Raw genomic sequence first — 14,192 nt, 5'->3', positions numbered from 1 at the left:
GAAAAGATACTTGACCTGAATAGATATAGAGAATACTAATTTCAAAACGGTATCACTCTTCACCCACCAGATAGGATATTATTAATTAGTATATTTTTGCCCAAATATGAAGAGGATGAAGAAAAACGGAAATTCTCAAACATTCAAACAAACAAAAGAATTGAGCTGCCCATTAATGTAAGAATAGCTAAATAACTGACATCTACACTATGGAATACAATACAGCCATTAAAAAAAATGTTGTCTTATTGCTTTGCATGTAGACAAATCTTTTTACTTGGAGTTTTTGGCTATTTTTCAGACAGTTAAAGTTGCTGGAAATCTGACTACTAGATATATAGACATTACTGAAGATTATTTCTAGCAGTAATGGTAATATGATTGTGGATCTCAACTACATTTATTGAGATGTAACAGTTTTCTACGTGCTGGTAATATTCTTTCATGAGGATACTTCAAAAATTTTGTGGAAAAATGAAATTAAAAGATAATATGAATCTTTTCATAAACTTTTTGAAGACCCCTCATATTCTTAAATAAACACATGCACCCATTCACATGTACATACCACAGATAGCATATATAGACCTAGATATAATAACATGTAAAGACTTGCAAGACATAGTCTAAAGTGAAACAACATGTCAGAATAAGAAGAATGGTATGATACCATTAAAATTCAAAAGAGAAGAGAGAGAAGGTGGGTAAAATGAGAGACAGAAAGACAAACACGGACCTGGAAACACACCAGGTGTTTTAAAAGTCTGATGACTTTTAATAGTATTCATCTCTGGGAGCAGAATATAACCATATTCTTTCTTATCTCCTTTAAAAATAATGGGCATATATTCATATAGTTTTGCTTGAGTAACCAGAGGACAGCAATATAATTAACAGGGGGAAAAAAAAAAAAAAAAAAGAAGATGGAATTAGTTTGGAAAAAAAGATAATTAGATTTTAGATATATAGATTGTGAGTTGGTTAAGGGAAACCCAGGTAAAGGTCACTGTGAGAGATGAACAGTTTAAAGAGAAGGTTAAGAGAGATGTTAGAAGAGAAAAAGAATAAATGAAGGCTAAGAATGTAGGAAAACCCTACACTGAATGGGTAGGGACAATAAAATAAAAATAGTATATTCATAACTGCACGTCATGAAAACTATATACCTGTTATGTCTGCTTTGTATAAACTTTACTAAAAATAAAGGTAATTTATCTACTAAGATTAGAGATAATTTAACTTTAGGAGAAATATAGCTTAATAGGTTTTAGCAACAGTACATTATGCTTTCAATACTTAATAAGTTGAAGAAGGGAAACTCACTAAGCTCTGTAATAAGTTTAAGGTTCTGCTGCCGGATATTTTCAAACTCTTGCTGTTTTTTCCGCATATGTTCTTCAGTTACTGCACAGCGATCACATAATCCTGCTCTTAACCTATGAAATAAAAACAAAATAGTTTCATCTACTAAAAGATATTTCCTTATATTTGAATCCCAAGACTTTTATACTTCATGAAGATCTAAAGAATTGACTTGGCAAATATAGTGAAAATCAACTAGACTAATGATGTATTTACACCTTTAACATATGTAAGAACATAGGCTAAATGTAAGAACATAGGCTAAAACCATGTTACACAACCATTTTCTACAGACTGCAATCCTAAGTAAAATTCTGTAAAAATATGCCAATTTAAAACTCTATCCAAAGGAACTTATTTATTGAAGAAACTGACCTTGTTTCAATTAATTATGGTCAAAATTTGAACCCCAGTTCAGCACCAAGGGGCGGAATTGTATCTTAAGCAACTTTGCATCTGCTTTGCTGGGCAAAGCATATAAAACATACTGAATGTTCAACAAATTTTTTTTTGTTGAATAAACACCAAAGGTCAAGAAATACAAAGGGAAAAAAAGTCACCTCATATTTCCTTTTTAGCATTCAAAAAAGCCATTAGTAAAAATTTACAACTTATTACTATGTAAAAAAAGATTACAAAATAGCTTTTACTTACTATTTGTGAGTGCTGAAGAGAGAAATACATATATTGCACAGGGGTAGGGGGTATAGGAAAAAAGGTGTATTCCAAAATGTTAATAATAGTTACCTCATAGGTAACAGTATTAGAGGTGATTTCTTCTTAATGTTTACCCATATTTTTCAAAATTTCTCTAATTTCATTATTTATATTATCAGAAAAAAATATTGTTAAAAAAGAGACACACACCCCACATTAGGAATTCATTATAAACACTATGAACATTAAAAATTACATGGGAAGGGAAAATTAATCACAGTTTACGATATTCTCAGTTTTGAATTGCATTTATATGGTCATAATAAGATAAAAACTAAATAGCAATCTAACCAAAATTATATTGTACAATGTTATCAGAAGGAAGAGGGAAATAGAAATGGTGTCTGTACAGAGGGCAGGAAAAAGAAAACAAACTTAAGTCAAGAAAAACTTTAATAGCAATAAAAGAATTTTTAAAAAGAGGTTTTGAGGTTAACAGCAAAATAACATGCACAGTTGGAAAGTGACTACTTCTGAGAAAGGGGAAATCGGAGAGGAGAAAGATGGGTTTACTTTTCCTTAACCTTGAAAAAAGAACTATTTAATATTTTAAACTATGAACTTGTACGACTTTGATTAAACAAATAAAAATGATTGAAGGGAACAAGGATAGGAAAAAAAGATAACTGGGAGCACTTGGCACCTGTCTTCAAATATCTAAAAAGTCCATCACGTGAAAAAGATTTATGATCTAAGGGGCTAAAAATAGGACCAATGGGCAGAAATTACATGGACAGATTTCCATTTAGTATAAAGAATACTTTCCAGCTACTTAAGGATAGAATGTGTTATCTAAGGAGGCAGTGATTTCACCTATATCACTGGACATGTGTTTAAGCACAGAAAAGACGGTCACCCAGAAGTTAGGAAGGTAATTTAAACACATGTTGAATAGATCAGTGGTCCCTAAAACCTGTCTATTTCTCAAAACCACTTGGGTAACTTTAATAGGAAGGGAGGAAAAAACAAAACAAAACAAAACAAAACACCACCCTAGGAGAGAAAAGGAAAAAAGGGAGTGAGGAAAAAGATCTGTAAGTCCTACCTAAAACCAAATGAATTAGAATCTTCAGGGATGAGGGCTAGGAATCTGCTCACAAGCTCCTCTTCACAAATCCTTAAAGCTTTAGAACAAGGCACTCTCATCTTCTCCTTCCTATGTTCTCTTTATGTCTTATGCTTAAAAATTGAACGCTTTTGTCAACACTGAAAATCTATTCAGATGGATTACACTCTCGCCTCTAGCCTCTATTTAATGTCTTTGAGTGTTACAGAAAATTCCTGAGTACTTAAACTATCTACAATTGCCCTGCCACTCATTTTGAAGTATCAGAAGTAGGCCTTGAACCTATGAACCTACCCACGGCTTGTAATAAAAGTTTCATCATCAGCATTTATAACATGCTTATTAACTTTCCCACTTGTCTGCACAGCTGGGACCCTAGCTCTGCCCCCCTACCCCATGCTTGGCTTTTAATTATAGCTTAAATGCACAGTTAAGAGTTAACAATAAGCCTAATAGACATCTGATATTGATTCTGATCCTCTAGCTACATATTCAAGTATTTCTCTTTTGTCATTAATTTTTCCTTATTTCTTGCTCATTAGAGTCATGTATAATGCTTTTTACAAGTTAAACTAGAAGCTAGTACAACTTTAATTAATCAAAAATTAATTAGCTCTGTTGGAACTATTCCTATTTACCAAGAATTTTTACAATTTTGGAAGATCATGTCATTGATAACACAATTGTCATGTTATTTGAATCATCAACGAACATACTTGTATCAGCCACATTCACGATCATTTTAAATAAAGAAACAAGTATCTCTACAATTCATCTTTTACATACTCATAATATTTACATTATGAAATATGTATTATAAATCACTTTTATATAGAGATATATCATGGATAATTTAGTTCTCCATATATCAATTTTTTTCTAACAATTATATATAGGTAGATTATATTATTTATAAATTTCATTTCGGGATTGTAAAAAGGACATTACAAAATATTTTTATAAAGGGAGGACTGCAATCTGAGCATTGAGAATTACTGGTCTTAAAAAAAAAAAAACAAAAAAACTATGTTCCACTCCTAGGGCTACCTGTTGGTGGCAGGGAGAGATGACACTTTTACTCTAAATTGTAACTTGTTAAATCCCATCAAAATTCAGCAAACTAAATTTCTTAACTAGAAGAATACATGGGTTTTTATGAAAAGCTCTTCAGAAAAATTCTCATGGCCACACATTTGCAGGGACCAACGGATTAAATGAACCTTCAAAATACTTCCTAATCTTAAAATTCTATGATTCTGTAAATTTAAAGTAAATATCTTTGGGGAACCAAAAAGAAAGTGAGAAAAAGGAATAATTTGTAAGAGACATAAGGTTGGACTATTACCTTATACCATATATAAAATTTAACTCAAAATGAATCGAAGACCTAAATATAAAAGCTAAACCTAAAAACTCTTAGAACAAAATATAAGGAAAAAGCTTCGTAACATTGGATTTTACAATGATTTCTTGCATAAGACACCAAAGCACAGGAAACAAAAGAAAAAATAGATCATTTGGACTTCATTAAAATAAAAAACTGCTATCAAAGGATACTATCAAGAGAGTGAAAAGACAACTCACAGAATAGGGGAAAATATTTGCAAGTCATATATAGGGGATTAAATCTAGACTATGTAATAGCTTACAACTTGACAACAACAAAAAAACTGATTTTAAAAATAGGCAAAGTATTTAAATACACATTTCCCCAAAGAAAATACACAAATGGACAATCAGCACGTGAAAAGATGCTCAACATCACTAATCATGAGGGAAATGCAAATCAAAACCACAATGAGATAGCATTTTACACTCATTAGGATGGCTATTACTCCCACAAACAAAAAAACAACAACAAAAAAGGAAAATAAGACGTTGATGAGAATGTAGAGAAATTGCTGGTGAGAATGTAAAATGGCACAGCCACTATGGAAAATGATACAGTGGTTCTGAAAAACGCTAAACGTAGAATTACCACATGATCAAGCAATTCCACTTCTTGGTGTATACCTAAGAGAACTGAAAGCAAGTATCAAGTGAGCAGATACTTGCATGCCAACATTCATTGCAAAATCATTCACAATAGCCAAATGGTGGAAGCAACCCAAGTGTCTACCAACAGATGAATGGATAACAAATGTGGTACTATAAATATACAGTAAAATATTAATCAGCCATAAAAAGGAATGATGTTCTGAAACATGCTAAACAAAGATGAACCTTGAAGACATTATGCTAGGTGAAATAAATCAGACACAAAAGGAAAAATATTGTATGATTGCACTTATAAGAGGTATCTAGAACAGGCAAATCCAGAGATAGAAAGTATAATTCACATTGTGACAGTGGAAATACAAGGTACTATAAAAGCACACAGCAACTTAATCTAGTCAAGGAAGTTAGAGAAGGTCTCCTGATGAATATGATGTTTAAATTAAAATCTATGAGTAAGATGACTTAGCAAGACAAAAGAGGATATCTGGTCTAGTATTTGAAAAATAGTTGCAGAACAATAAATCTTCTGATTATGAGTACCAATTTTCCTTTTAATGACAGCTGAAATATGACTCCTATGGCTGCCAAAATGCCTTTAAAAATATTAAACTCTATCAGAAAACTATGGTTTAATTGCTTTGTTAAGTTTTTTTTTTAAATGCACTCTATCTACTTCTCCAGCACAATGACTGTTCCTTAGATTTAGTGAAATACTTTGGTTCCTTGAAGGAAAGTCTGTAAATGTAACAATAGTAGTAAAACATAAATGGGCCATATAAAATTAGAACTTCTAATTATCTAATTTACCTTTACTAGGTAATTCCTTTCATCTAAATATCTCATGATGTTTTCACAACATTAACATAAGAAATAAGAATCACTTATCTTATCACTTTTTTTTTTTTTTTTTTTTTTTGGGCGGCTGGCCAGTAAGGAATCCCTTGATCTTGCTGTTATCAGCACTATGCTGTAACCAAGTGAGCAACCTGTCAGCCCTTTCTTTTTTTAAAAAAAAATTATTTATTAAGCCTTCAACAAAGATTTTTGAGTATCTCTTTTGGTGTATTTTGGTGCAAAATACCTATAATCATGTTTTTCTTTTCTCACAGCTGGCCGGTACAGAGATCCGAACCCTTGACCTTGGTGTTATTAGGCCACGCTCTAACCAACTGAGCTAACCAGCCAGCCCAAATCACTTCATCTTATGAAGACTATGTAGCAAGTTTTAGAATTACTGTTTAGAAATTTTAACAAAATACATTTTGCTTTTTAAAGGTCTCAGCAAAACATTAATTTTTACAGCTTTTTTTAAAGCTTGCTCTAGATATCATTTTTTACATATGACATAAAACTAAAATGAAATTTTAAATAAGCCAGAACTTTATTAAAAGTTACCTACTCAGACATTTAAAGGTAGTATTTAATTAGTAGCAATTTAAAAGAAAAATAACAAAAAACAAAAAAACTTTCAAGAAAACAGACCAGATAATAGGCAATGTTGAAAAGTGAATATTTCAGAGTAACTGTTTTGGTAACTTTAGGTCAAGCACAAATACTTTGAAATGATCATTTAAGGTATAATTAATTTATACAACATTTATCAAAGTAAGACAACACAAAGACAAGGCATCATGAAAAAGAAGAAACTGGGGGAGAGGGGATCAAATTTAACTTAATTATCTGTTAATTATGTAATCCTGGGAAGGTTTCTTAACCCTTTGCCAGCTCAGTTTCCTCACGTGCAAAATGGATCTATCATCTACCTTGTGTTAACATGAAGATTAAGTACTAGATGCCTGGGTACAAAGTGAACCCTCAATACATATCAGCTCCCACATTTAAAAATACAGATGATCTCGGGTTTAATTAAATGAGGCTTCACGAAATGAAGGATAAATCTTAAAAGTGTGCCAGAGGAAATTTTGGATTTGTATTTGAAGAAAGAAGAGAAAAAGCATTTGTATAAAGGAGAGAAAAAGCATGTCCATAAAAAAATGAGCCACACAATCCTCATCCTCTCACTCTCCACCATCAAATTAATAGCATGTAATAAATTATAGACCCACCTACCAAAGGACGTAAAAGGTAAATGGATGAAAGACAAAAGAACATTTAGGATGAGAAATAGCAAAGCAGCATGGAACCCACATGATATTAATGTCCAGAGGTAGCATAGATCATAAAGAGAAAAGAATTTAGTTTTGAGAAAATGAAGAATAAAAAAGATAATTTGAACATTAAATATATTAACTGAGTAAAGGAGAGGAATCCAATGGGAAGGGTGAGGTCACTCATACACTAACATTTCTTCTGAGAAAGGGCCTGGAGAAGGAAAATTCACTTAGGAAGGGAAGTGCATGATGCAAAAGATAACAGAACTGGAAGCCCAAACTTTAAATCATTACGTAAAGAAGTTATTTGAAAGGCTAAGATGAAGGACACTCTATCTTGGGGACAAAATGGAGGCCAACTGAATTAAGCCAATTCAAGCAAAACACAATGAAGTCTTTATCTTGTGATTTTTTTTTAGTATATTAACTTTGGGCCTTACACAACTTGCTAAAAACTGACTAAACCAACTAAACAGGAAGAATGCTGGAAATAAATACAGCCCTGTGAAGAAGGTAGTGTTGGTGTCATGCCCTATATCCTGGCTTTTCTTCACTTTAATAGTTTCCCTTTCTCAATCTTTTTTGCTGGATGGGTCTTTATTCTTCATCAAACCTTAATTAGTATGCCCAAGGATTCAGCCCTGAGACCGCCCTATTCCTCTTCCTATACTCTTTGAGACATTCTTAAGAGATCCACTGAATTCCAGACTCATATGAAGGTACTTCAGAAAGTTTTTGGAAAAAAAGAATTAAAAGATAATACGAATCTTTCCATGAACTTTTTCAAGTACCCTTGTAATACAACTATATACCTGACAACTCCATTTGGATGTAGCAAATGTTGTTGCTACCTGCAACATCCCCCTCCTTAAAGCATCCAATGCCTTCATCCATCGCAAGTAAAATCCAAACTTTCTATGTCTCTACATAATCCAGTTACTGCCCAATTTTCCAATCTTACCTTCTATCACTCATCCCCTTTACTCATTAAGCTAAAACCCCAGTGAACTTTCTGTTCCTCAAATATTTCAAAATTATTTCTACCTTAGACTTCCGCATTTGTCTCTTCTATCTCCTTTCATCTCTAGTTCTTCAAGGGACTAGTTCCTTTTTGTTATTCAGGTCTCAGTTCAAATAGCACCTCTTCAGGAAGACCATCCCTTACTATCCATCGGCATCCCTCCATTTCCCAATGCCTGTGGTTACTCAATTACATCATTCAATTTTATTTTTTTCATAGTACTTATAATCTGACACCAACTTATCTGTTTGTTGTATGGCTTACTCTCAACCTTTGAAAATTAAATATACGTGAGATCATAATCACCAGTTAAGAGATAAGTCTTATCAAACTTCTTTTGTGTACTGTTACTTGCATTATCTCATTTAATCCATCACATACTAGGGATAGAACTGTAGCACACTACAGCAGGACCTAGGAAAGTAAGGACTAGAATATTGGTTGTTGAATCTGAATTAAGAACACAGCGTAAAGCCGGAATTCAAATACGCATGTGATTCCAAAGCACATGGGTCTTCATTCCACAATACACTGCCTATTTCAGTAAATGCACATCCACTGAGTCAGTAGTTGTAGAAGATACTCAACTTCAGTTTACCTATGTGCTGAATATTATATTATTTCGCCACTAAAGGAACAAAGGCAAATTCAAACCATGCAGCCCTTCTGTAACATATACAAAAATAATAAAGGAAAAATATTAACTATTAAGAAAGCAAGGAATATTGTTTGCTGTAGTAGGTAAAGTCCAAAACAACATTTACAGTTCAGATAAGGGAATATAAGGGAAATGCTGGAAGCCTTTTCTAATCTTGGGCATTAACCTGATACGAGTGGAAGAGAAAGAAGTCTGTGCATGGAGGTAAAGTAAGTGATATCTCATTAACATTATCTCAGAATACACACTATCTCAGGAATATTCAGAAAGAAGAATCCATAGACTGCCTGGAAGTGAAGAAATATGCAGGAAAGAAAAGAGAATGGCAGGAATAAGAAAAGAAGGCAGAAACAGAATTGAGAAGCAGTTTCTACCTTCTTAGAAGTAAAAATGGAATTAAAGCATCAAATGAATTAGAACATTACTATCCTTAAGCTCACACTACATCAAATACTTAGATATTTAAAGAGCAAACTGATGTGACCTCCACAATTAATGAAAAAACAAACCTGTAAAAGTATACATCCTTAATTTCATAAAGTACTTATTCAAAGGTGACAGAAGGCTGAGAAAAGATAATTTTCAATCTCAGAACTGATTACAAACTAAAACTAATTATTTCTATTAAGGGAGAAATCACCTCTTACTCAAGATCCAAGTACCAGACTCACCGATCTTCTAAAACTTTAATGGTTTCATGAAGGACTTTCTGTTGCTCTCTTAGCTGTTGATTTTTGGTGAAGAATTCTTCTAGTCTTTGTGCATCTCTAAAAGTCAAGAAGTAAGTTTTTCAGGGAAAAATATTCTAACAGGAAAATTTGTTATAAGAACTCCAAAGTACGGCCTCACCACTTATAAATCATGAATTTCTTGTATCAAAACAACTTAAAAGGTGAGGTTTGAATATCTTGTTAATCACCGTTCAAATTATACTAGAGTTTGCTCTGAAGTACTTTTATGTACTACAGAAGTATTATCCTAAGTACAAGGCATTTATTACACAACGCTGGAACACAGTTGAAAGGAATGAATTCTGATGCTACCATTGATTCAACTTTCTCAAAATGGTTATCAAAATGTCCTTTTACTAAAAATCATTTTGTTTACATTTGTTAATGTAAATAGATATTTCTACTCACATCATCTCTATTCCAATTATGGGGGATTTATACTTTTTATTTAATTAATTTTCTGTGTTGCTTAAACTTCTTACTTGGTATTACTTTTAAGTCAGGGTTTAAAGTGGAGTGGAAGAACACAAAAGCTAGACCCAAATGCCAGATAGGTTAGAATCCCCACTCTGTCATTAACTAGCTGTGTGACCTTGTACAATTAACCTAAACTCTCTGTGCATCAAAAAATCTGGATATATTAGTATCTACCCCATAAGATATTTGTGAGGACTAAGTACTAATGTGTGTATAGGACACAGAACAGTGCTGGCACACAGTAAGGTCTATATAAGTGTTTACCATTATGATTTTATAGTCAGGAAAAGAAATGATAAAGACATCTAAACTTTTCTTCTAGTTGAATCTGATTACTTTCCAAGGTTGTATCACATCTTACCTTTCATCATTATTTTTCAAAAATTGCATAATTATATAAAGTGTGCATATATTTTAATTCTAAGAAAACCTATTAAAAATTTAATTCAGATTTTCTGTGTGGTCTTAAAGCTGAAAATACGTGATAATACTGTGATTCAAACATTTTCCTCCAGTCCCCTTAAGGATCTAAAATATTAAATTAAATAAGGTGGCAAATCAGTCTGCCACAAAAAGACGTCAAAAATGATTGTGTCAATGGCTAGAATGTAGAATGCAATATCATGAGCAGCAAAATAGATAAGTAAAACAACTAAGTCAAAATGTCAGGGACCTAATATAGTGGGAACACTTTAAAAATATTTATTGAACAGTTTATATTGATCAAAAAACCAATACATCTAAGAGCAACAGCTTCTTGCTATATAACAACTACAGTTATGAAAGCATAGGTAGACATCTGAGAATTTGGAAATAATAGTAATAGATAGCCAAAGTTTGTTAATTTGGCTGTTTCTCATTTAATAAAAAATAAAAGATTTTCTAATACTTCTAGAAAATGTATTCAATTCAGAAGCAGCACCAAGTTTTCACTGATCCTATTTTGGAAATATTCGGCAAATATAACCAAGACCGATAGCTTGTCTAAGTCTGGGGGTGCAATTAAAGTCATATTCCAGCAGACTGTTAGCTGCCAACATATGTTCAAATTTAGCATTTAATCTAAATAATCTATATTACAAGAATACAGCAATCAAATACACATCTCAGATTCATATATTGGAGAATTACACACACACACAAACATGTACACATTCTTGAGTGAAAATTTCATAGCAAAGAATTTTTCCTTAAATTATGAACAAAACAGAGAACTTTGTAATAGTAACATGTTGTCAGACTTTTCCGTATTCATATATTCTATTACTGTTCTATTTAGAATGATTCAGAGAATAGCATTTGTTTCAAAATCAAACTATTACATAAAAGGATATCCTAAGTTAAAGTTCAAATTAACTCCAATTACTTAATAAAATATTCATGTCAACTAAGTGGTAAACATAACGGGCTTCTACTAATTGAGGAATAATTTAACAAAGTCTTTAACAAAACAAATTGATGAATTCCAAACAATGCAAAAAAAGAGTCACGCAACTTCAAAAATAGGTAAGAGTGGAATATAAGACAGGTCTACCTTGGGCCTCACCAAAGGAAGAATTATTACTATACCAATCACCATCTTCACTTCTACATCAAGCTCAATGCCACTGGCAGTATTTTACTAGAAACTCAGTATTATTTTCCTTCTGTTCTTCTGTGGCCTTCTGCCTTTTTGAAGTAATTGAATGTTTTAAATGTAACTGGCATGTGAAACTGGGTAAATCTTGTATATGAAAATGTAACTGTAATAAGACAGATAACAAATTCTCCCTTCTGCCTCTCTTACACACCCATTTACCACATACACCAGTCTTCTCATTACTTTAAAATCAAATCTCAAATATGGGGGTGGGGGTAAACTATAGGGAGAGAAATAGGAACTACTATGAATTTAAAAAATGGACAAAATGATATGTCCATGTTATACTCTCTATAAAGAAACTATTTGTGATAGAAAACAGTCCTGCACAGTTGCTGGATTTTTTCTTTGCAATTCATTAAATTGCTTAATTTAAAAAATAATTAAAGAAAACAAAGGTTTATTTATAGGTGAGCAGTTTATATTTAAGAATTTCTAAATTTTTTAGCACCTAAAAAGAGGATTTCTTAGTAAGTGCTGTAAAGCTGGGTGGTTAAATAAGGTAGATGTCATATTTATTATTTCCTCAATGGAAAATAAAGTAGTTATTATTCTTCTTTAAATAATGGCTGGTAAACAGGATGATCACATTAACTGACCATTAAGACAGTCAATCAGTTAGTAAGTAATGGATATATATCGGCAAAACCAGATACAGTCCATGTCCATAAGCGAGTTAAAAGAATCAGGCACTGGAGGCTGCCCAGTTAGTTAGAACTCAGTGCTGACAATACCAAGGTCCAGGGTTCAATCCCTGTATTGGCCAGCTGCCAAAAAAAATAATTTAAAAGAAAAAAAGAATCAGGTAGATCATGCTGAAGTATAACTTTTCAAATAATCTCACAATATTCATTTCTACATGTTCAATTTTTTAAATGAATTTGTATAAAAGAAAAGCATTAGCCATGTGCAGAGGCAACTTGACTGTCATTAAAACACAGGTCTGAAACACTTAAGTGAGGAACAAATAGTATAGCTACTGATTCATTTTCTAACTGCTTCTTTCAGGTAGAAAATAGCTAAGGACCAGGATATCTTACAAATATAGCTATTCTAACAATATGGAGATAAGACCCTCTGACTGCTACTGTACCCTAACCATACACTGTAAAATACATTGAGAAGGAGGGATTATAGTACTTTAGGTAAACCCAAATTCCTGGTTCCACAATGCAAAAACCTAACTTACTCTGGGGGGATTAAATAAAGCATCCGTTTAACTCTGATTACTCTGGGAATTTAACTACTTACCTGTGCTTCCAAAATGTGTAACCCCAAGCTACTTAAGGTACACAGGTACAAAGTAATTACAATACATATTAAAAGACTGCTACGAGGATCAAATGGCTCTGTAAACTATAGGGTAAAGTAAGGCATTATTATCAGCTACTGAATAATGAGTTACATTTACATTCTTTAGTAAAACCAATTTCCTTCAAAAACATTTAGTTGATGTAGCCTAAAATACATAATAAAATAGCAAACACAGTGATTTCTGGGTTTTAGTAAGTACTGCTTTTTAAAAGTGACCAAGATTTTGACTTTAAAGGATGTCATTCTAATCAATGGTTGTTAATCCAGTATTTACAAGATCATTAACTTCAGCCAAGTTATATGAACCACGGTACAATACAAAGAGCTCACTGTCTAACTACTAATCAACTATGAAACATTAAACTTTTGGTGTTGGAAAAGATCAGAGGGAACAAGAATTCCTACATAATGGTATATATAAAAAGGGAAACTCAGGGTTGGCTGGTTAGCTTGGTTGGTTAGAGCGTGGTGTTAGTAACACCAAGGTCAAGGGTTGGGATCCCCACCTGTTCAAGGCAGTGTCCAAAACAAACAAACGAAATGGGGGGGGGAATACAATGAATAACTGCTCCAACAAAGAGTTGTTTAGCTATTTTGTTTAGTATGTGTTAAAATCACTATACCAAGTCACTGACAGTACTCATCTTCTGATTAACAATGTTTGTAAAAACCATCACTGGCTGGACTATAACAAAAATGAAGATTTAAAAACTACAGAATAAGTATTTCATAAGTTTAAATCTCAAACCACTAAAAGAAAATATTTTCACCTCTGAGGAAAAGCCTATTTATTCCTAAGTAAAACAAAGATATTTACCCTTTTTGATTTCAAGTGGATAGAGAGAAATTTTAGTTATTACTAAGAAAATGATCTTATTGTCCTCATCCAACTGATGCAATTTCATTATATTTATTTTTGGAGTAATTTTTATTATAGAGAGAATTTATATACAAAGGTTTCTTTTCTTTTTGGTAATCATTCAGATAATTCTAACAAATATAAACATGAGTCAAAACCAATATTTTAATCGATATTGAAGTGTATTAAGAGTCTATCAAGTTTTTTAATCTATTAAAAACCATGAGTGCATACTGAAA

The 14,192-nt window shown here is 32.3% G+C and overlaps 1 protein-coding gene across 1 annotated transcript in view; it reads right to left on the bottom strand.

The window, feature by feature from the left end:
- RBBP8 (RB binding protein 8, endonuclease) overlaps positions 1-14,192 on the bottom strand; it is a 74,321-nt gene that overhangs the window by 43,006 nt on the left and 17,123 nt on the right. Inside the window, exons 4-5 of the mRNA XM_063076784.1 lie at positions 9,605-9,700; positions 1,324-1,436 (exon numbers count right to left, since the gene is read on the bottom strand). Coding sequence (XP_062932854.1) covers positions 1,324-1,436; positions 9,605-9,700 — 209 coding nt within the window. The remainder of the gene's footprint in view (positions 1-1,323; positions 1,437-9,604; positions 9,701-14,192) is intronic.

This window comes from Cynocephalus volans, chromosome 13 (assembly GCF_027409185.1).
Source record: "Cynocephalus volans isolate mCynVol1 chromosome 13, mCynVol1.pri, whole genome shotgun sequence".
Taxonomy (NCBI): domain Eukaryota; kingdom Metazoa; phylum Chordata; class Mammalia; order Dermoptera; family Cynocephalidae; genus Cynocephalus; species Cynocephalus volans.
The sequence above is the reverse complement of the archived record's forward strand: the minus strand, read 5'-3'. Positions and strand labels throughout refer to the sequence as shown.